The sequence below is a fragment of the Rhinatrema bivittatum genome, chromosome 4, assembly GCF_901001135.1.
Source record: "Rhinatrema bivittatum chromosome 4, aRhiBiv1.1, whole genome shotgun sequence".
NCBI classification, from domain to species: Eukaryota; Metazoa; Chordata; class Amphibia; order Gymnophiona; family Rhinatrematidae; genus Rhinatrema; species Rhinatrema bivittatum.
Window position 1 is genome coordinate 55,965,444 of NC_042618.1, and position 23,876 is coordinate 55,989,319.

The 23,876-nt window shown below is 42.4% G+C and overlaps 1 protein-coding gene across 1 annotated transcript in view; it reads right to left on the minus strand.

The window, feature by feature from the left end:
- Positions 1 to 23,876, minus strand: part of PRKCH (protein kinase C eta) — a 246,047-nt gene that overhangs the window by 72,231 nt on the left and 149,940 nt on the right. Inside the window, 2 exon segments of the mRNA XM_029598155.1 lie at positions 20,685 to 20,858; positions 21,038 to 21,163. Coding sequence (XP_029454015.1) covers positions 20,685 to 20,858; positions 21,038 to 21,163 — 300 coding nt within the window.

The window sequence follows — 23,876 nt, forward strand, 5'->3', positions numbered from 1 at the left end:
GTTGGCATGGATGCCGATGAATGGAAGTTTTAGAGTTGTTGACTGATAAGGCCACTTTCTGATGTCATATACATGTTATAAGTGCCAGATAAAAGCATTGATATGACATCCCAAGTCTTCAAGGTCAAATGAGATCAAGAAAAAGAAAATGGCATTTGCAAACATTTCCATATACACAAGTAGTAAAGCTTCATGCGTAGTGCTCTATGCACAAAATTCAATTCAAATTCCAAATTGATGAAGGGCTGTGTTGCCATACTATGCAAAGCAGCTCATTATTATTAAGTCTGAGAAAGCATCTTTCTTTGCAGGAGATTTTGTAAAAATTGTTCCTGTGGTGTTCATTTGCACGACTTGCCCAATTCTCCATGAACAATCTCATGAGTTAGTGTACTGGCATCTTAAGCTGTTTGAGAAACGTGGCCATTGGTCTTGCATCTCACAGAGTACACAAGATGAACTGTACTGGCCTTTTTCATGCCGCAGAGCTGCTCTGTATTCGATTTTCATTCTGTGCATGTTTTACAAACTGTAGTCACCCAAGCCGATGCCAATGAAATAAGACAGCATTCTAAGAAATGCCATCTTTCCATAAAAGAATAAAGCTTTTTAAAAGGGCTAATTAAAGTACAGCACCAAGCAAACAAGGTTAAAATAAATTATTAGAACGTGAATGCAGTACAGAAAAGCAGGAGCATTCATAGCTTTCATGATGTCTAGATTCAGTTTGTAAATCCTCCACCAGGAAGCGTTATTAGATAATTTTATCTGACAAAGTAACAAGGGTTATTAATCCTGTTTATCTGTATGGCCACAGGAAAGGATATTGGGATTAATTTGCCAAACTATTTCTTCCCAGAGACAAAGAAAAAGGAGAAAAGTCTTAGTAAGTCAGGCCTAGAGTTCCTAAAGCATAACAAACAATGCTTCCAGAACACACAATAACCGTACAATAAAAGGATTCATACCTAAAGCATAACAAACAATGCTTCCAGAACACACAATAACCGTACAATAAAAGGATTCATACCTAAAGCATAACAAACAATGCTTCCAGAACACACAATAACCGTACAATAAAAGGATTCATACCTAAAGCATAACAAACAATGCTTCCAGAACACACAATAACCGTACAATAAAAGGATTCATATTAGAAATGATTTTTTATTTATGCATGTTCTAGATTAATCATTTTCTCAGAACAAATTATAGCATAGTTACAAAGCACCATGCTTATTTTGTATAATCCAGATAGCATTATTTCTAGAATCGTTGCTGTCACCCTCATACAGTATCTTAGTTGTCTATATCAGAAATACTTAGCAAGGCTGTTGTAAAAAACTGAATGTACTCTTATTCACTTTGAGTTGGAAAAGCTTGTAATAAACAAACGATGATGATAAAATACAGTAGCTGTATGCCGTTGGCCATTATGAAAAATGAAATCATTACAAAATATCACAGCACAAACTAAAATGAGTACTTTCTGAGATTAGCAAATCCACTGTGTTAAACATATTGGATTTGTGTAGCAAAACTTTACTTTTGGCAATAGCAGACACACCTCTTGGGCGGAGGGAAGAGGGAGAAGACAAATTAATGCGTTCTGCATTGTTAAGTGCAGCTTTTAATCCGTACTGCATCGTGAAAGAGACTGAGGCCGCCACTAGCACAATGAAAGGAATTGTGGCACGCCGATCAGTCACTGCGGAGAGCTTCATTCTTTTGCCATAGCAAGCGCAGGACTTCAAGCAGCAGTGCCAACATACACAAAGCCTCCCTCAAAAAGCAGATCCCCAAGGTACAGAGCATACATTCATTCCCCTCGACACTGACATTCACTTTTGGGCCTCTTATGAGAAAATACTGCCCCCTTTGTGTTTCACAATTCACGCAGTTGCTAGAATAACATCCACTCACATGGTCCCTGAATTAACTACTCATGTATCTTCAACAGTTTCAAAATAACTTATTTTAAAACTGAAAATGCATTTATCGAGGTTGGTTTCCTACACATCGCCTACCAAGACATCTACCAAGACATAGTGTTGTTTAACCCTTCTTCCATGGCTTTTCGCATTGATTCCAATCATTCCCCTACCCCTCTCCTCTTTCCAGCCTGTCTACCACACCCAAAATGCAAAATCCCTCTTCTAACTTCAGCTTACCCTATTCTCCATCCCAAAAGCAATGCATCCTATTCAATTTCAAATTCCCTACCACTGGACAAAGAATGTTAGCCGGGTAACTCTGAAAACTAATCGGCTATGTTTGAATATAGCCAGTTAGGTTATAAAGTTATCCGGCCTTGTGTGGCCAGATAATGTGCTAGTTAACCAGATTATCTTTATCGCTATCCGGCTAAATAGCACGGTCAAAAGGAAAAGTATTAAACGAAGAGAGTTGGCCATCCCCTCCCTCGGCTGCGCCCCCTCCCTACATGCCAAATATCTTTAAAGGCCCTCTTGGGCCGTGCCTTCTTCATCCTCTCACTCCTCAAAATCTTAACCGGTCCTCCTCCATCCTGTGAAATCGCAAGGGTAACATCTGGTGGCCCTCTCCCTTCCTTCCCACCCACCTGCAAGGGGTCTACTAAATAGCCGGGTTCCCACTCTCTTCCCCTGACCCTCCCGATTCCCCCCCCCCCCCCCCATTACCTTTAATAAGATTGCTGGGAGCAAGGGATCCTTCGTCCTGCTCCCGGTGCCACCGCACTGCTCTAAAACAGACGGCGCTGAAAGCGTAAACTTACATTACGTTACGAGCAGACTTCAAATTTTTTTTTTTTAACTTTTGGTAACTTTCAGGACCTCCGACTTAATATCGCCATGATATTAAGTCGGAGGGTGCACAGAAAAGCAGTTTTTACTTCTTTTCTGTGCACTTTCCCGGTGCCCGAAGAAATTAGCGCCTACCTTTGGGTAGGCGCTAATTTCTGAAAGTAAAATGTGCGGCTTGGCTGCACATTTTCCTTTCTGAATCGTGCAGGAATACCTAATAGGGCCATCAACATGCATTTGCATGTTGCAGGCACTATTAGGTTCGGGGGGGGGGGGGGGGTTGGACGCGCGTTTTCGGTCCCTTACTGAATAAGGGGTAACGCTAGCGCATCGAAAACGCATGTCCAATCGAGGGTTAACAGTGCGCTACAAGTCTGCTTATATCTCTAACGGGCGTTCCGTCGGCCCGTTAGAGATATAAGCAGACTTGTAGAAGGCCCAACCAATCTGCATGGCTGGAACGGAGGCTGTAGCTCTGCTCACCCCTGGTCTAGAATGTGCTCAACTTCTTAAGTTATTTAGGAAAGACGAAGTTTAGTTTGGAGATATTTTGGCTCAATTCTGCCGGGTACCAGGGTCGACTTGGCATGCTTTTGGGAGCTGTTGGCACATGTGCTGCAGGGAAATTGCATGAGGGAGTCAGAGACCCCATGGGCTGGTTTTGAAAAAAATCCCCCAGACTGTTTTCCTGCAATCTGCCCCTGGGTATAAGATTAAACCTTGCACATGGGGACTGCTTGCCAGTGCGGAGGGAAGACGTAGGAGAGCTAGTAAGTGAGGAGGTGAAAGGGGGGTGGAGAGTTCAGAACCCTCTGTCTTCCGTGTCAGTAAGGCGGTGGGAGAGGATGAGACCGAGGAGAGAAAGAAGCGTGCAAGGGGGAGACCCAGGGAGTAATTTGACTGCCCTGATCCTTCCTCCCTTTACGACCAGTCTGCCTCAGAGTTCACATAAAAAGCTCTGAATTCACTCCAGAACACTTGGTCGGCTCAAAAAAGCTTTTGAGGACTAGACTAGTTCAGTGTTAGACTTTTAAATGTCTATAGTGTTTTTTGGCCTTAATAACAATGTTAGTGACAACAAAGACCTTTGTCCTCTGGTACTGCTTGGAAATATGTTTGCCTTATGCAAAGGGAGTCAGGTTTATTTCTGAAGTGCTCGGGTGGCTCCTCAGCCACCTCCTTTCTTCTGTTATTCTCTCCCTATCCTTCGAACACTGAAGAGGGGGATGGAGGAAGATTGGTGGCCCACAGGCCTCTGGGAGGAGGGCGGGGGACCCCTGCATGAGAGGCCCCCTGTTTTTGTGTTCAACCACAAAAAAAAAGCTGTTCAAAGACATTTCAATGCCAACAATGCACACTGGACTGACTTAACCCTCAACAATGACAGAAATGATCTTGCGAATTGTGCCAATACCTTGGAGCCTGTTCATTTTCACACCAGTATGAAAACTCTGTGCCTTGCACATTGGGAGGCGTGGAGCAATGCTTGAAGAGCCTCTGTGATATATAACGGTTTTGAATGAGAAGACAGATGTGTGTAAGGGTTGCATCAAACAGGGTGTGCTAGCTGTGAGTTATTTAGGGAAAGAGAAGTGTGGTCTAATGTATTCATCCCCATAGGCTTATGGGTACATTTGAAATTTACGATGGAATGTAATGCAACAACATTACTTTTTTTTTAGACATCAAAATTATTAAACATAACATGATACAGACATATATTTTTTCAAAAATCTAATGAACGTAATAATCTGCTATGTTTTGAAAGTTTTATATTTGAGCCTGCCTAGGAGTCAGCTTCTCAGAATGCGGCAGTTATATTCGGAAGAAGAGGATGTTACATATCAGGTACATAGAAACATAGAAATGATGGCAGAAAAGGACCAAATGGTCTATCCAATCTGTCCAGCAAGCTTATGGTAACACCAGCCATACCATACAGGTCTCCCCCATAAAGGTATCATCAGGGGGTGGCAACTACCTTTCAAATTACCCCCCCCCCCATACTTATTTTCCCAAATCATTAAAGTCAGGGCCCTTGTTGGTTTCTGTCTGAGTCCAATGCCCCTTTGTCTCTTGCCATTGAAGCAGAGAGCAATGTGGGATTACATGACAAATATAAGGCTTATTAGTTAAGAGTAGTAACAGCCGCATTAGTAAGTTACCTCCATGCTTATTTGTTTTCCCAAACCTTAAAATTCATGTCCTTGTTGGTTGCTGTGTGAAATTAATTCTCCTTTTCCTCTTTTCCCCCTGCCGTTAAAGCAGAGAGCAATAATGAGATTTATCAATAATATGAAGGCTTGTTGGTTAAGGGTAGTAACTGCCACACCAGCAAGTTACCACCTCATTTCCATCCTCTAGCCTTTAGGGATCCACAGTGTTTATCCCATGTCCCTTTGAAATCTTTCACCATTTTTGTCTTCACCACCTCCTCCGGAAGGGCGTTCCAGGCATCTACCACCTTTTTCGTGAAGAAATATTTCCTGACATTGGTTCTGAGTCTTCCTCCCTGGAATTTCATTTCATGAACCTTAGTTTTTCGGATTTCTTTCCAATGGAGAAGATTTTCGAATATGTATCATTAAAACTTTTCAGGTATCTGAAAGTCTGTATCATATCCCGCCTGCACCTCCTCTCCTCCAGGGTATACATATTTAGGTCCTTCAACTTCTCCTCATAAGTCATTTGATGGAGACCCTCCACCATTTTTGTCGCCCTTCTCTGGACTGCCTCCATCCTGTCTCTGTCCCTTTTGAGATACGGTTTCCAGAACCACAATACTCCAGGTGAGGCCTCACCAAGGACCTGTACAAGGGGATTATCACCTCCTTTTTCTTACTGGTTATTCTTCTCTCTATGCAGCCCAGCATTCCTCTGGCTTTAGCTATCGCCTTGTCACATTGCTTCGCCATCTTCAGATCATCAGACACTATCACACCAAGGTCCCTTTCTTGCTCCGTGCACAACAGCCCTTCCCCATCATCACATACAGCTCTTTTGGATTACCATACCCCAGATGCATGACTCTACACTTCTTGGTACTGAATCCCAGTTGCCATATCTTTGACCACTATTCAAGCTTCTTTAAATCATTTCTCATTCTCTCCACTCCTTCCAGCACATCTACTTAAGAACATAAGAACATGCCATACTGGGTCAGACCAAGGGTCCCTCAAGCCCAGCATCCTGTCTACAACAGTGGCCAATCCAGGCCATAAGAACCTGGCACGTACCCAAAAACTAAGTCTATTCCATGTTACCGTTGCTAGTAATAGCAGTGGCTATTTTCTAAGTCAACTTAATTAATAGCAGGTAATGGACTTCTCCTCCAAGAACTTATCCAATCTTTTTTTAAACACAGCTACACTAACTGCACTAACCACATCCCCTGGCAACAAATTCCAGAGTTTAATTGTGCGTTGAGTGACAAAGAACTTTCTCCGATTAGTTTTAAATGTGCCACATGGTAACTTCATAGAGTGCCCCCTAGTCCTTCTATTATCCTAAAGAGTAAATAACTGATTCACATTTACCCATTCTAGACTTCTCATGATTTTAAACACCTCTATCATAGCCCCCCTTCAGCCGTCTCTTCTCCAAGCTGAACAGACCTAACCTCTTTAGTCTTTCCTCATAGGGGAGCTGTTCCATCCCCTTTATCATTTTAGTCACCCTTCTTTGTACCTTCTTCATCGCAACTTAGTGTTTGGGTAATTGCCAGGTTCTTGTGGCCTGGTTTGGTCTCTGTTGGAAACAGGATGCTGGGCTTGATGGACCCTTGGTCTGACCCAGCATGGCAATTTCTTATGTTCTTATGCTCTTCTTATATCTTTTTTGAGATGCGGCGACCAGAACTGCACACAGTATCATCTGCAAAAAGACAAACTTGATCTTCTATCCCTTCCGCAATGTCGCTTATGAAAATGTTGAACAGAACCGGTGCCAACACCGATCCTTGCAGCACTCCGCTTAACACTGTTTTCTCTTCAGAATAGGTTCCATTTACTATCCCATGCTGCCTTCTATCCATCAACCAGTTTGTAATCCATGCCACTACCTTGGCACTCACTCCTAAGCTTCTCATTTTATTCACAAGCCTCCTATGCGGGACCGTATAAAATACTTTGCTGAAATCCAAATAGATCACATCGAGCGCTCTTCCTCGATCCAATTCCTTAGTCACCCAATCAAAAAAACCAATCAGATTTGTCAGACAGGCCCTTCCCTTGGTGAATCCATGCTGCCTGCGTCCAGCAATCCTCTTGACTGTTGACAGGCCACTATCCTTTCCTTCAGCAGAATCTCCATTACTTTTCCCACTACCAAGGTGAGACTATCTGGACTATAGTTTCCAGCCTAATCTCTCTGCTCCCACTCTTATGAAGCAGAACCACCACCGCTCTTTTGCAATCACTTGGCACCAATCCTGTTTCTAGAGATCTATTGAACAGGTCTTGCAGCGGACCCTCTAGCACATCTCTGAGCTCCCGCAGTATCCTGGGATGATTCTCATCAGGCCCCAATGCTTTGTACACTTTCAGTTTTCCTAGCTCTTCCCATATATTCTCTTCTGTAAACAGAGTTTTGTCTACTCCACCCCCTTCCAATGTCTTGTTAACTGGTGACTATCCTTCTCCAAGGTCTTCTTTAGTGAACACAGAACTGAAGTATTTGTTTAATATTTTTGCCTTTTCTTTGTCTCTCTCCACACATTGATTCTTGTCACCTTTCAATTTCACTATACTACTTTGGAGCTTTCTCCTTTCTCTGTTGTATCTGAAAAAATGTTTTGTCCCCTCTCTTTACTTCTTTGGCAAATCTTTCTTCTGCCTGACTTTTTGCTTTCTTGATTACTTTCTGTGTCTCCCCCAGTTTTACCAGATATTCTTCCTTGTGTTCCTCTTATTGGGATCCTTTATATTTCTTCAACGCTGTTCTTTTTGCTTTTATCAGCCACCTCCTTTGAGAATCAGATACTTTTATTTCTCTTGCTTTTGTTGACTTTTCTAACATATAGATTAGGTGCTTTAGTAATTGCTCTGTTTAGTTTGGCCCACTGTTTCACCTCTCTCATTTTCTCCCAGTCTTCTAGTTCTACCTCCAGGTACTTCCCCATTTCAACAAAGTCTGTATTTTTGAAGTTCAAAACTCAGGTCTTCTTGTGACTTCTGTGTATCCTGTTTGCAATATCAAACCATATAGTTTGATGATCATTGGTGCTGAGGTGGGCACCCACCCAGACAGAGACATTATCCCTGTTAGTGAGCACTAAGTTGAGTATAACTCCCTCCCTCGTGGGTTCCTTTCCCATTTGTTTGAATAAAGCCCCTTGCAGGGCATCCACTATCTCTAGCCATCTGTTAGATTCTGCAGAAGGGATACTCCAATCTATCAGGCCGATACAGTACAGTGTGCTCCGGTGGAGCGCACTGTTAACCCGTGTTTGGCCGCACGTTTTCGACGCGCTAGCTTTACCCCTTATTCAGACAGCCCATAATGTTTCTTCTCTACCTCATCTTCCTTGCAGTTCAGTTGCTTGGATATTCAGTAAGGGGTAATAGCGCGTTGAAAACGAGTGGCCAACCCGCCCGAAACTAATAGTGCCCGCAACATGCAAATGCATGTTGATGGCCCTATTAGTTATTCCCGCGCCATTCAGTAAGTAAAATGTGCAGCCAAGCCACACATTTTACTTTCAGAAATTAGCGCCTACCCAAAGGTAGGTGTTAATTTCTGCCGGTACCGGGAAAATGCACAGAAAAGCAGTAAAAACTGCTTTTCTGTACACCCTCCAACTTAATATCATGGAGATATTAAGTCAGAGGTCCCAAAAGTTAAAAATAATTAAAAATGTAAAAAAAAAAATTTAAAATCGGCTCGCGGGTTGAAAACTGGACACTCAATTTTGCCGGCATCCAGTTTCCAAACCTGTGGCTGTCAGCGGGTTTGAGAACAGACGCCGGCAAAATTGAGCGTCGGCTGTCAAACTCGCTGACAGCTGCCGCTCCTGTCAAAAAAGAGGCGCTAGGGACGCGCTAGTGTCCCTAGCGTCTCTTTTTACCGCGGGCCCTCATTTGCATGCGGTACTGCCAAAGCAGACCATTGAAGAACCACAGATAAGGGAATGTTTCACGTGCAGATAGCATACACACTATGCAAATGCTAGAATTGGGTCTGAATGCATGGTCTCACACATGGGGCGATCCGAAGGTTAAAGGATTATATTGATTGTACTATGTCTTGTGTAGTCTATGCCACAATGAGTCTTTGTAGGTTGACATATATAGGATGCACGAAGAGGTCAGTTAGAGTACACCTAAATGAACACTATAGCTGTATATCTACAAAAATAAACCTAATGCATTGACAAAGTACTGTATTTTTCGCTCCATAAGACGCACCTGACCATAAGATGCACCTAGGATTCAGAGGGGGAAAATAAAAAAAAAAAATAAATAATGGTGTGCTAAACCGGCTCTGTTCCCGGGCATCTGTGCGTCTTATGGAGCAAATTAGGGGAGGGCATAACATTTTTTTTTTGTCCCCATTTCGTTTTCAGGTCTGGGGAGGGCCATTTCAGTCCACTCCCCAGATCAGAAAACTTTTATCTTTCTCTTTCTGTGGGAAACCCCCCATCCCAACCCTTAAAATTTAATTAACTACAACCCCCCCACCATTTTCCCCCCACTTTTGGGGAAAAAAAGGTGCTTCTTATGGAGCGAAAAATACGGTACATATGCTTTTGGATTTAAGATGGCTAATGATAGAGGGGATCTGAACATTTTGGCAATGAGGAGATTGAGAAGCGGCTCTTAATGGGCAGGAACAATTTTGGATTTATAAGCTCGATACAGTCCAGCCACTAGGTTTAAATGCAGAAATAGAATGGTATTCATTAATTTCATTACATATATGAGGACTGCAGTTTATTAGGATCAACAGATGTACTTAGTACGCAATAGTTTAATAGCCTGTGTTTACCCGCTTTAATGATGTAATATGGTTATGTGGCCTATCATTGAACACTATGTTTTTATTTATTTGAAATATTATTATTTTAATTATTTTATATATTATTTATTTATTTATTTTTATTATGTTTTTATTTATGTTAAAGGCTATGACTGGAGGAATGTGGATCACAGCATTTCAAATATCATCTGTGCCTGTTTGGTAACTCCACAGGAATGCAGAGAGTCAACGATTAACGTGCAGTCCCCCCGATGTAGAAATTTGGAAGTTTTGAAACATGGACCATGTTGGGGAGATTCTACAAAGCAAAGTTTGGATATTTTATTTGCAAATTTTTGAAAAGTAAAAAAAGTGATTTAAAAGAATATTTAAAATCTATAGACCAATAATAATAATTTGGGAGTGATTATGAGCGAAGTTATTGCTCAAAGAAAGTAGCGAGTATGATAGCTCATATGTATGAAAAGTCCTTTAATAATTTGCAGTATTTTTGAGAAAGCATTTGGTGATCTCTTCAGGTAGTGATGGTATGTTAATAGTATTAAGAGGAAGCATATGGTTTGATTGTACATTTCTATAGGATCATCTCCTGTCCATGGCTTCTATTTTTCAGGTAAATAAGTGACATGGTAACATGTTAATCCTTCATTACATACACCAATGTTAAAATTATCAAACACTCTTAAAATTCTCACTCATAAAATCCTCACTCATACCTCTACAACAATCTCAGTCATCCAATACTTTAAATGTACATAAATGGTGCAAAGACCCTAATTTCTCCTTCATAAACAAGAAACCTCATGGCTTAACTCATACACCGAGCGAAAACCTTGGTATATATGAGGTTTAGTGTGTTTGGTGTGAGCTATTAGTACCGATGTTTGTGCATGATAATGGTATGATTGGGATGGCTGATTATTAGGTATGTTTGTTGGTATGTATGTTTACGCAGGGATCTCATATCATATTTTTGAGTAGAGATTATACAATACTTTTTTGAATGACTGCATTGGGAGTGTGGTTATTGTAATCTATGATATTGTACGATTTTGGAATGTAATATTCTGCTTTTGCAGTCATTAGCTATGTATGTTATGACAGCATTTTTGTGGTTACCTATTGTATCATGGGGATGATGTGATATTTTGTGTATTATATATTCTTGGAGCACCATTAAGGTAATAAATATTTGTGAAATTGTTAGTATAGCTTTTATTTGTTTTTCTAGTTGGTATTCCTCTCATGTAATACATGTATATATATTCTTGGAGCACCATTAAGGTAATAAATATTTGTGAAATTGTTAGTATAGCTTTTATTTGTTTTTCTAGTTGGTATTCCTCTCATGTAATACATGTATTCTATTTTTCAGGCCCTTTGTTTTCAAATAGCTGAGCCCTCTGAAACACCTGCTTAGCTTGGCGCACACACACTATTTAGGTTCCCCTCTGCAAGTAACAGGCTCACGTTAGCACCAGCCCAAGGTAGGTATTAAATAGCATTCAATCGTGGGGGGTGAGCATACCATGTTATTTAACAAGCATATTTGCATATGACATTCCTTCATTTGCATGCACAGGCATGCAAATTTTAGCATATTCATGCTAACATCTTTCCAGCTCCCTTAAAGCATGTGGTAAGGTCTTCCCACATAGCTTGCTATTTTTAGTGTACACATGAGGGTCTTAACTTGCACACTAAAGTTAGGTGCATGGGAACCTAAAGTCTGCAGCTACTTTTGACCTGTGGACTTTGCAGTATGCGTGTATTTTCACTTTGATACTTTGCAAATGATTTATCTGCAGGTGCTTTTCTCGTGGAAAATAATGCATGCAGGTCTGCAAATGTAAGCTTTGTGTGCTATCGTCCTCCCCCAATCTAAACACGGCCCGCAGAAACACCTCCTCTCAATGTGGAACAATGTGCAGATGCCGAGCCACATTGAAGGAGGGCAGTTTTCAGGCAGCTGATTAACACAGGGAAAATGCTTCTTATCCATATAATTCACTTTGAAAAGCACCCTGGTAGTGGCTGTGGAACCAGATTTTTTACATTATTTCTTAACATAGTGCATAGTAATGATGGCAGAAAAGGACCAAATGGTCCATCTAGTCTGCCCAGCAAACTTAAGTTAGTAACTGCCATCCTGTACAGGTTGTTCCCATATTTCTCTTAAGGGTAGTAACTGCTGCTCCATGAGGTTATCCCCAAGCCTCATGAGGACTCATAAAAATTGCAGCTAGCAACATTTTGTTTTACTGGGTGATGAACCTTCTTGAAAATGCAGAAGGTGCTGCTTGCCATGCTTTGCTTATGGACTTGGCCGTAGAAGCAGTCCTGGGCTTTTCCCTTATGTCTGTGTATCAGTATCCCAGACCATAGAAGTCGGGGTCCTTTTAGTTATTGTCTGAATCCAATTCCCCTTTCCCCCCTGCCACTGAAGTGGGGAGCAATGTTTCAGCTGCATGTAAAGCATCAAGGCTTATTGGTTAAGGGTAGTAATCTCCATGCTTTCTGCTAAGGGTAGTAACTGAAGCATTAGCAAGTTACTCAAATACACATTTTAATCGATTCCTTTAGGACTTGGCGGTAGAAGCAGTCCTATGCTTTTTTCCTTTATGTCTGTGTATCGGTATCCCAGACTGTAGAAGTTGGGGTCCTTGGTTGTTGTCCGAGTCCAATTCCTCCTTTCCCCCCCTAACGTCTAAGAAAGGAGCATCTATTAAGGGTAGTAACTGTGGAACCAGCAGATTACGCCCCTCTGCACGATATTCTTCATTTAAGCCCTCTAGCCGTCTAAGCAGGGAGTAATGTTACAGTTGCATTAGAAACAAGACTTATTGGTTAAGGGTAGTGATCTCTGTGCCTTCTGTTAAGGGCAGTAACCGCTGCACCGGCAAGTTACCCCCCTCTCTCATTTCAGTCCTCTAGCCTTTAGAGATCCACAGCGGGGAGGGAAATGTAGTAAGTTTAAGTAATTTTTTTTAATTCTAAGAGTCATAATGGCACAGTAGACAAACAAAATGTGTTGGAAGATTAGTACAGTAAGAAGAAATGAGCAGCCCAGTTCCTATGACAATGCCTTGTGGCATTCACTGATTATAGCCTTTTCCTTCTGATATTGCCGGTTTATGTAATCATCATGCCAGTGCATGACTTGACCTTACATAGATAGTCGCAGAGTAAATGACGGCAGATAAAGACCCAAATGGTCCATTATCCAGGCTGCCCAGCAAGATGCCTAGGTGGTAACTGCTGCTCTGTGCAGATTACCACCCCCCTTGCCTTCTGTTAAGGGTAGTAACTGCCGCTCGGTATAGGTTATCCCCATTCAGAAATGTTACATCTAAAAGTTAGTAATACGTTACCCCTTTTCTTCATTTCTATCCTCTAGCCATTAGGGATTTTGGGTTTATCTCATGCCATATTTAATTCTATGATCATGATTGTCTTTACCACCTCTTCCGGGAGGGCAATCCATGCATCCACCACTCTTTCTGTGAAGAAATACTTCCTGATGCTGTTTCTTGAGTCTACCCTCTTGGACTTTCATTATCATGACCCCTAGTTCTCAAGCTTCCTTTAGTCAGAAAAGGGTTGATTCTTGTGCATTGTTTATATCTTTAAGGGCTTTAAATGTCTGTATCATATAAGCTTCTGTCTCTCGTCTCCTCCAGGATATACATCTTTAAGTCTTCCAGTCTAATAAGTCTTTCGGTACAGACTCCACATCATTTTGGTCACCTGTTTTTGGACTACTTCCATCCTGTCTATCTTTTTGAGATACGGTCTCCAGAAGTGAACACAGTACTCCAGGTGAAGCCTCACCAAAGACATGTACGGTAACATCATCATCTCTTTTTGCCTCTGGTTATGCCTCTCTCTATGCAGCCCAGCATCCTTCTGGCCTTAGCCATCTCCTTGTCACGTTGCTTTTCTACCTTCAGACTTTCAGACACTAATACCCCTAAGATCTCTCTCCCGACCTGTGCACAGCAGTCTCTTGCCCACCGTCATGTTCAGCTCCTTTGTATTATTGCACCCCAAATGCATAACTCTGCACTTGGCATGCAATAATCCAAAAGAGCTGTATGTGATAGTGGGAGAAAAACCTTAGTACAGAGAATTTTCTTTTTTTTTTTTACATTCTTTAAAAATTGGGGCCTTATTCTTGTCATTTCCAAAATCAACTTTGAACACACAGAAATTTTGATTTTTTTTTTTCCCCCAGACATTTAAAATGAATTAGAAACCCTGCTCTTGTACATAAATTTGAGCAATCATTAAAGAATATGAGTACTTGCTGCCACCTACAGGCCACTAAGCTATCTGCCTCACAGAATACTGCCTTCTTGCATTTGGTAAGGAGGTGAAGTCTTAAATCCGAGATGGGCCACATGGATAATGCCTAGGATACAGAAAAAGTGAGGCTAAATAAGACATATAGGGGCAAACATTCAACCGCTAAGCAGCTAGTTAAGTTAGCCGGATACCCATATCCAGCTAACTTATCTGGGATAAGTAACAGGTAGCCGGATATGTGGTATCCGGCTAACTTTAGACCTGTCCTATGGCTAACTCAGCAACTCCCTGGAACGCCTACCTCCTGCCCCAGGAACAACCCCAACTTTCCTGGCTAAATTCTAGCTGGATAGCTTGTGAGCATTTTAAAGATGCAGCTAAGCCATTTAGACAGATAACTTTCCCTTTATCCGTCTAAATGGCCTTGGTAAATGAACCCCCTAAGTCAATTCATTATGTCAATCTGCAGATAAGCCAGATATAGGCTAGCACAACGCCCTGTATGTTATGTTTCTGAATGTTATTCCCCAAGCCAAGGGCAGGAATTACAGTGGAATTGAATTCCACAATTGAATTTTAGACATCACTCAATGAAGCCATCCCTAAGGAATTTTTCAAGTTGGAAGAAACCTCTCAAACAAGGTCAGCGCATTGTGGAAAACTGGGTTAGTACTTTTGTGATATTGTCAGCTACACCGCATACAAAGTGAGAGAATTTAACAGACCAGTATGTTTGCTATCTGTCGAGCACCACTATGGTCAATTTAACCTCAATTAAAAGAAAACCCAGTGGAGATGACAGCTAAGGCTTCTCATGTTTGTGGACCCTTGGACTGAAGTGAGCTTAGAACTACCCACAGGGAGGAGGAGCCCTGCAGGCCCCCACCATTGGCAGGTGGAGCTGGTTGGAGCAGAGGCCCAACAGGGACTTCACCAATATCAGCCCACGTTCCCCGCAGGTTGAGCCCTTGGGTGCCGGGGCCGGCTGGACTTAGGTGCGGGCCTCTGGATGAAGAAGAATCATTGTGGTAGAAGGCGGCCAGAGAGAAGATGACAGGTCAGTTCGGGCAGAGGTCGAGGCAGGCAGCAGAAACAAAGACAAACTGAGGTTGGGTAGGCAGCAATCTAGTGAAGTCCAGTAGGTCAGAGGTCAGCCAAGAATCCAATACCAAAGAAGAAGCCGAAGTCCAAGCCGAGGTCCAAAGCCGAAGTCCAAAGCCAAAGAAGCAATCCAAAGGGAGGAAGACAAGGCGAGACAGCAGGGACCAGACAAACTGGGAACCACCAGTCGAGGAGACAAGAACCATCAGAGACATAGGAACAGGAAGCACGGATCAGGAACCGAAAACAGAGCACAGGAACTGTGTGGCAAACAGCTACTCCATGAGTTTAACCTACTGACGAGGCATCTGAGGCAGGTCCAGGCAGGCTTTAATACCAGAGGCCCCATGACATCATTAGAGGGCGCCTCTGCAAGATTCCGCTACTGGCCCTTTAAGAGGGCTCAGTCGGCACACACGCGTGTAGGGGAGGTCTGAGGAGCAGAACGGAAGCAGGCGGCCTGCTTCAGCAAGAACAGCCGACGCCGGCGGAGCCTGGCACACCAGGCGCCGTGGAACAGGAGCCCTCCCCCACCGCCAGGATGTGCCTCGTTGGGCCCGGAGCTGCCCAGCCAGCTTGAGGGTGAGCGTGGCGGTCAGCGGCAATGGCTGCAGACCACTGAGTGTTAGAGATTTATTGATAAACTGGCAGTCCCTAACGAATGCATCTTTACACACTTGTTAGCTGTAGAAAAGTATCATCTCTGTGCAATAATTTTGTAGGTTTTCTTTTAACCGATTTCCCCTTTGACCAGGCTAATATGGAAAGTTAGTTGGGAAACTCATTATTCTAGTTGTGAAATGATATCACAGCATGTTTTAAATTTCTGTTGATTGTGTTCCATAAATTATTTAGGCTGGTTCCATACCTGACACACATGCAGTAATTTCATAAAGCCTCCTTTACAAAATATTTGCTTCCCACCTGTGTTCATGTTAAAAATGGGAACTAGGGATAAATCTTCTCATCAACCAGCCTGGTTAAGGTCTGCTGTGTTTCTGAAATCTTTAAGGTGAATTTTAAAAGCCTGGCGCATGCCAAAATTGGGAGATGGGCGCACCCACCAAATTTTAAAAGCTGCCCAGCTGCACGTGGATCTTCTGCTGCATGCACATCTCGCTTGATTTCAAAAAGGGGCGTGGTCTGGGTGTGGGCGAGGCCAAGAGGTGTATGGGTAAATACTTACACACCCAAGTTCACTGCCGTGTAACTTTATTCTGCTATGGAGAAGGTGTAGCTTAAAAAATAAAAGAAATCTGCTATTTCTGCTGGGTTTGAAGGGTCTGGAGTAACTGGGGGGAATGAAGGCTATCAGACCAGGCGGACCTAGTTCTTAACTGGGTGAACTGGTGGATGAACTGGTTAAACTGGCAATGGCGTGGACACATTCCTGTTATAAAATGTCCTGACTTATGTGGGAGAATCAGGATTTTTGTGCCTAGGCACATGCCCACTTAAAATTGGGCACACGTGTGCGCGGCCAGGCGATTTTAAAACATGAGTGCAAGTTATAAAATGGGCGTGTGCCGATGTTTATGCCCAAAGTGCGCCTGCATGCCAGCTTGAAATGTTACCTTCCATATACATATTTCAGTAGACCCAGGTCACCTAACAGTATTAGGCAGCACTGGGCAGTATTTTGCCAGCTATTTGTTTGACAAGCATATACTACGCCCACTGTAGCCATATCTGAAATATAGATACATATCTGCAAGCAGACTTTGAAAGCTCTAGAAGGGGAGGACATAGGACATGATTTAATTTCCCACAGCACGCACTGTGCTAACATTTGGAGGGAAAGCAGTCAATTTTTACAAAGTAAGAGGCCACTTCTCACGTCTGATAATTCTGGTAGAAAATCAGCTTATTCTGATATAAATGTAATATCTAAGAATTAATTAATAAAAATAATCCATTATAACCTGATTTTAAAGATTGCTGATGCTAGTCCTACAATGTCAGGTGCTGCCACCTATGGGTCACTGTTAGTAAGTACAGCACAAGGTGCAAAGAGAATACAATTCTGCATGAAAAGGAGATCTGATCTATCGTGTTTCTTGCCGTCACCACCCTTCTGAAATTATAATTGTGTGCAGACCATCAAGGGAGCTATTTATGCTCCCAGGTTTTGAAAGTCAGAGGTATACATTTCATGGCATCAAGACAAGAAGTTAGATTACAGCCCTTGGTGCTTAAACATGCTTGATTATGGCTATCAAATTCTTGTCACCTCCCAAACTGTGAACCACACCAACTCCATGAAATTGTTTCTTTCCATGAAATGGGAGTGGCTCTGGAAATGTTCCACTTTGCACCCCCTACTCCCCTCCAGCAAATATGAAGCTTCTTGAACTGGATCTTGCACAGTTCCTCTGGGTACACAAGGTCAGCACTGAGCTGGGTGGTTTAGTTTATTTATAGTCTTGATCAGCTGCTATTTTATTTAGATATCAAAGCACTAGAAGTGAATGGGATATTCCTTCCCTCACAAGCCTTTCTAGAACAGTACTTGCTATAAAGAAGGCATTCTGAATACTGCAGTGAGCAATAAATTTTAATTTGCAGAGGGCACAGATAGCAAGCATAGGACGTGTGTCTGAAATACCCACTGGTACACTGCAGCTATGTTTAAATAAGAAGGACAAAAGCTACCTGGTGACGGCAAATACTTAACCACTAACTTCACAGGTTTTACTACTTTCTGGAAGCAAGCTCAAGATTTACCCTCACCAGGACTGCAGAGTCAAATCACATGACACAAAGCAAGGTGTTTATAGAGCCAAAAGGCTGGACAGATATCATTAATGTCTCATTATTTCTAGAAATGCCTGGCAAGTGGTACTTACCCAATATATTCTCTCAACACTCACAGACACTCAAGATTTTCATATGGTTTAATTGTTTTTAATTGCTCGGTTTTTTTTTTTATTGCTGAGGAACAATTTTCCACCTTATCATCAAGGTAAACTAGCTGCAGTAAGGCAGTAAAACTTACAGGATTATTTTTCTAATCAGTTCTACTTAAAAGAGAAAAATCGGCTTACATATGAATTAACTCAGAGCTGAGAAAAAGATCTTCATCTTCCTTCTTGTCTCTTGCCATCTCTCTCATCACCAACTGTGTTTACTAAGAGGCCAACACACTAAAGTGCATTAACTTTAGCTATTAATGTGTGTTTATCAGCTCGCATTAATGGTCCATGTTAATGATATGCAAATGGGTTTTCTGTTAATTTATTAGCATTACAGTTAGCACATTAATGCAGATGTTATCTGGTCTGTGTTCACAGCTGTGAGTTTTAATGCATGATATTTATCCATTTATTAGGTCATGAGCCGATCTGCATAGTTTTGCCTTTCATTACCTTATTAGCATAGATCTTGCATTAAAACCCTTGCATGCTAAATTAACAGGTATTAAAAGTGATGTTAATGCACATTAACTATATTGTGCACACTAACAGCAAGTTTCATCCCATATTAATGCTTGTGAAAGCATTGGTGCACTTCAGTACATTGGCCTTTTAAGTCTTAAATCATCAAATGAAAGCTCAACAGATGGCCCAGTAACAAGGGCATGCACCAGACCTAAGTTGGACTCGGAGACCTTGCATCTGTCATTAGTCTGGCAGGAGGTGGGCATGTTGTGGAGTTAATTCCCAGTGCTCTGCTGTGAAGGGAAACCCAGCAATTTCATCACAGCCTGATGGATGAGATTCAAGGTGCTAGTGTATTGGGTTCTTAAGAAAGACGCAATCTTTGACTTCCTATTAAGGACTGTCGTTGAGATGGGCTAGTTTATGGAGCGGGCTTCTGGCTTTAGGTGTTTATAAACTGTAAAGGTAGGTGTTTATTTTCCAGATAATTGAGTTCTTTGAGGGTATGAAAAAGCAGTGTTTCGGTGCGTTCACGGTGAGAGCACTAGAACTGGTGCCTTTTCTAGTTAATTCAAACATTTGACTTGCAGTGTTGTAATATACTCAACATCGCCCAAACTACGCCACAAAAGTAAGGTCTCAATCAAGGAGGCAAAGCCAAGTAAACAATTTACATTAAATCAAATTAAATATCAGCAAGCCATGACACGTGAGATCAGACCCAACCGCCCCTGGACTTCCACGAGGCTCCAGTTTTCTTGAGACCGGCAGGTCCGTTTGTGAGATTTTTGGATGAAACCGCGTACACAGATGAGCATTCTTTAGAAGCTCAGCCCCTGATGCAGTTAATTCATGAAACATCAAGCTGGTATCGGGCACCATGTTGAACTTTTTGGATGGTAGCACCGTTTTCACTTGCTGACAAAAATTCTCTAAAAACGTATCAGGTACTCTGGGGTAGAACAGTCTGGCGGCAGTTGGTTCTAATCGCATGCACCCTCGCAGGTTGTAATCTGCAAACTTGTATTCAGAGGAGAGTCTCAAAACAAAATCAACTGCAGTTTATTCAATAAGGTGTTTACATTTTGACAGCTGCTCTAAGGTGTATCTCTGAAATGTCTCCTGCTCCAGCTGTTTCCCTCAGAGGAAGCCGTCCGGCGAAACATGGCCCTGTGGGGGAATTTCATTGTTTATCTGCAAAGTTTCACATCCTGTCAAACTTGGCAAATTGAAAGTGGAATGGCTTTTTAAAAGACTGCACTGGAGCACCACATTGTGTCTGAATAAATTGCACTTGATTTTGAGACTCTCCTTTGAATACAAGTTTTTCCTCACACTTAACAACATTTGGATTATATGTAACATATCCCCTCTGACTTTTTGGGCATGTTGTAATATGCAACATTGTCTGTAATTTAATTTACTCTAAAATAAAACATTTAATCCTTTCCCAAGAAGATAAAAAAAAATGGGCTCATAATAGCTTTAATTTTTGCAGTTCAGCAAAGCCTTCAATTTTCCAGTCACAGCTCTGAAAAAGGCAGGTTAAGAATGTGCCGGGGAATAGTGTTTTTCTGGAGTTTATCTAACAAAAATGTTTTTCATTGTTTTTGTCATCAAGAGTGGTTTCTAGGTGTTTCAAACCTTAAAAACAGAGAGGTCAACACTAAAAAAGGTTTGTCCAGGTAACTTTTAAGTTAAGGTTACCTGGACAAATCCTTAGATTTAAATTCCTCACCCTGCTGATCAGCGAAATTTTACCTGGATTTAAAAAAGAGAGAGAGTGGGGGGGGGTCAGGGGGTATGAACTAAATTTATCCAGGTAGCGTTGATATTCAGCGCTATCTAAATAAATTTACTTAGGTAAGTTTGATCAGGGAAATCACAGCCTTAAAGTAACTTTAGCTGGGTATATTCAGGGGCGGACTTATCTGGGTAATATCTTGGCTAAAGTTACTCAGGTATATTTCCTTTCACTGCACTGTATCTCAGTGTTGAGCCTCTCTCTCCTTGCCCCATGGGTGCTGTAAGCAGAGCTGGGCCACGCTCTGACTGGGCTGGAACGTCCGGTCTGGAGGAAGGTGAGCCGGGCCAAAAAGAACAAGAAATCCTATGTATAAAAGAATGAAAGAGCTGTACTTACTGATGTCTGAAAGCAGCAGAAGAGCTGGGTGAGAAATGGATGGTTCCTTGCTAGGGACAGGATCTGCTTCTCAGTCATGGTGCAATCCACATCGTCGTCTTGTAGAATTACATCCTTTTTCAGCACTTTCACCGCATACAAACAGCCGTTCTCCTTTAATTTGGCAAGCATGACCTAACACAAAACAGAAACTGAGTGAGGGAGGGAGTGACAAAGGGCCACTTCCGTATCCAGCCCTTTGCCACTACCGTTCCCCCCAGGATGGATGGAAGAGGGCAAAGTCAAATTGTGCAAGCAAATACAAGCAGGGTAGAGGACATGCAAGGAGGAACACTGAGTATATGCACACTAACCTTCCCAAAGCTTCCTTTCCCCAGCACTCGGATTAAGCTGAAGTCATCAATGCCAAGGCTGGAGTGCGAAGAGCTGTTTTCTTGATTGACGTGTTCACCGCAATTAGATCCACGGTGATTAGACTTCTTTGGCGAAAAGAAATACATCATTTTAATTGGTAACATTCACATGAAAACATATTCTAAGCATTCAACGAGCAGTTCAAATGTTGGGCTCTAAAAGAAAGAAATACATTCGTTTAAAAAAATATAGTTAGATTAGCTGGAAGTGACAAATATAGGAGTTTGTTTGAAAAACAAAACATTTTTATTGTAGATGCCAGCATAATCATACGGTGTGATATAAAATGATTCTTAACTATCAGATAAACAGCAAAGAGGAAGAAAGGGCACCTGCACAGTTCTATGTTTAAAACGCCCATCAAGCCTGAAGAGGATGTCTTTACCATCAAGCTCTTTAAATACTTAACGGTGTTTGCTTGTGTTAGAACAGCAGGCCACAGCCAGGAATAATTCTCGGAACGTGTTTTGTCCAGCGACTACTATCAGGGCCATCACCAGGGCGACCCCGGGGGTGCCCCGTCAGAGTGCCACACTGCTCTTCTGAGTCGGCCTGTGGGTGTACAAGCACACAAGCCTGAAAGGGGAAGGGGGGGGATGAGGGGGCACCAAAAGCCAGCGTGTCCTGGGCCCTCTTTTCTTCTCACTATGTTCTAATTCCCTTGGGGCTCTGATTTCCTCTCATGGCTTTCAATGCCGTTTTTATGCAGACAACTGCCAAATCTACTTTCATCCATCAGAAATTTCACCAAAAATCCAGTCCCCCATCTCAGCCTCCTCGTCTGACATTGCTCACTCAAACTCAACATGGTCAAGACCGAGCTCTTTATCTTTCTCCCCGCAAGCCCAACTCCCCTCTTTTTCCTTTCTGTTTCTGTAGATCACACTGTCGTCAACCCGGTCCCATCAGCCCAAAACCTAGGAGCCATCTCCTCTATGCATATCCAAAATTCAGCTAAAATGTGCCATTTCTCTCTCTATAACACTGCCAAAATCTGTCCCTTCCTTTCCGAACACACTAACAGAAACCTTATTCGCTCTCTCATCTCCTCCTACGTAGACTATTTCAACCTGCTCCTCACAGGTCTCCCGGCACGCCATCTCTCCCCACTGCAATCTGTCCTAAATTCAGCTGTATGACTTCTCTTTCGCCAGTCGCTTTGCTCACACAATCCCTCTTCTAAAGTCACTATATTGGCTTTCTATCCGCTCCCACATACAGTTAAAGCTGCTCTCTCTCACCAACAAATGCCATCCCCTGTAGAACCTCACTACCTTTCTTCTCTTATCTCTCTCTACACCCCCTCTTCATGGCACTCCGCTCATCGGACAAGTCTCTCCTATCTGTGCCCATCCCCTCTACTGCCAATTCCCAACTCCGTGCTTTCCACCTGGCTGCGCCCTGTTCTTGGAATAGTCTTCCTGAACTGGTGCGTCATGCTCCGTCTCTAGCTGTGTTTAAATCCTATCTAAAGTCCCACCTTTTTGAAGTGGCTCCCTTAGCCCTAATTGTCTGCTTTTAGCCTCATTAACAACTTTCTTTTTTTCTTTTTTAACCGTTGTCTTGCTTTATGAAATACTCCAAGTCTCTTTTCCTGTATGTTTTTCTTATTAGATTATAAGCTCTACTAAGAAGAGACTGACTTTTTTGTGTGTTTATATAACGCTGCGTATGTCATGCAGTGCTAAAAAATGTTAAGAAGTAGCAGCAGTAGTAGTAATAGTACTAGTAGTACCTGCCATGTCTCAGATTTACCAGTTTAGGGATTTTGATGCCTCTGTTTTGTTTGCTGTTTGGATCCCTGTCTAGTTATCCCAGCCTGCTTCTTTCTTAATTAGACTGGGTGTTTTGTTCCCAAAACAAATACAAGTTTCTCATCCAACCTCATCTCTTCTCTATTTTTATGCCTTGCTGTCTAGGCCTATCTAGGCTTTTGTGGTGTTTGTGATCTTCCAAATTTTGGGCCTTGGGGGTTTTGAAGTCTTTATGCTGTTTGCAATGGCCCATTACTGTATGCTTTGGGGTTTTGATGCTTTTGTGCTGTTTGCGATTCCCCACACTCTAAGCCTTGGGAGTTTTGATGCCTTTGTGCTGTTTGTGATGTCTCTTGAGGGGTTTTCCGCCACTTTGTCTTGCTGCCATGTCCCTGATCAGCTTGGAGATCTTGCTGTCATTCTGTCTTCTTGCCATGCCCCATATGTAGCACCTTGGGGCTCTTGTTGCTACTCTAACTGCTATGCCTGTGATGTACCATCTTGTATATCTCAGTACACTCTGCCTCGCTGCCATGCCTCTAATACTACATCTCAGGGGTCTTGCAGCCACTCTGCCTAGTTGCTATGCCCATGATGTACCACCTTGGAGGTCATGTTGCCAATCAACCTGGCTGCCATACCCCAGAACCTATAACTTTGGGGTCTTTCTGCCATACCACAGACTCTTCACCTTAGAGTGTTCTTGCTACTGTGGCTGGCTGCTTTACACCTCATGTTGTCTTGGAGCTTTCATCCCACTCTTTGTGGTGCTTTGCCCCTCTATCAGTACTTGGGATTTTTCCTGCCACTTTTGCTGCTTTGTTTCCCCTTCATGGTGCCATAGATATTCATATCACTCTTGGTACCATTTTGCTCCTCTTGTAGGCTTCATGTCACTGTTATTGGTGCCCATTCTTTTAGCTTTAGGATATTCTTGACACTCTTGCTGCTGCTTTGCTCCTGTGATGGTGCTTTGGAGAAATCCTGCCATCTTTGGTATCCTCTTGCCGTTTACGGTGCCTTA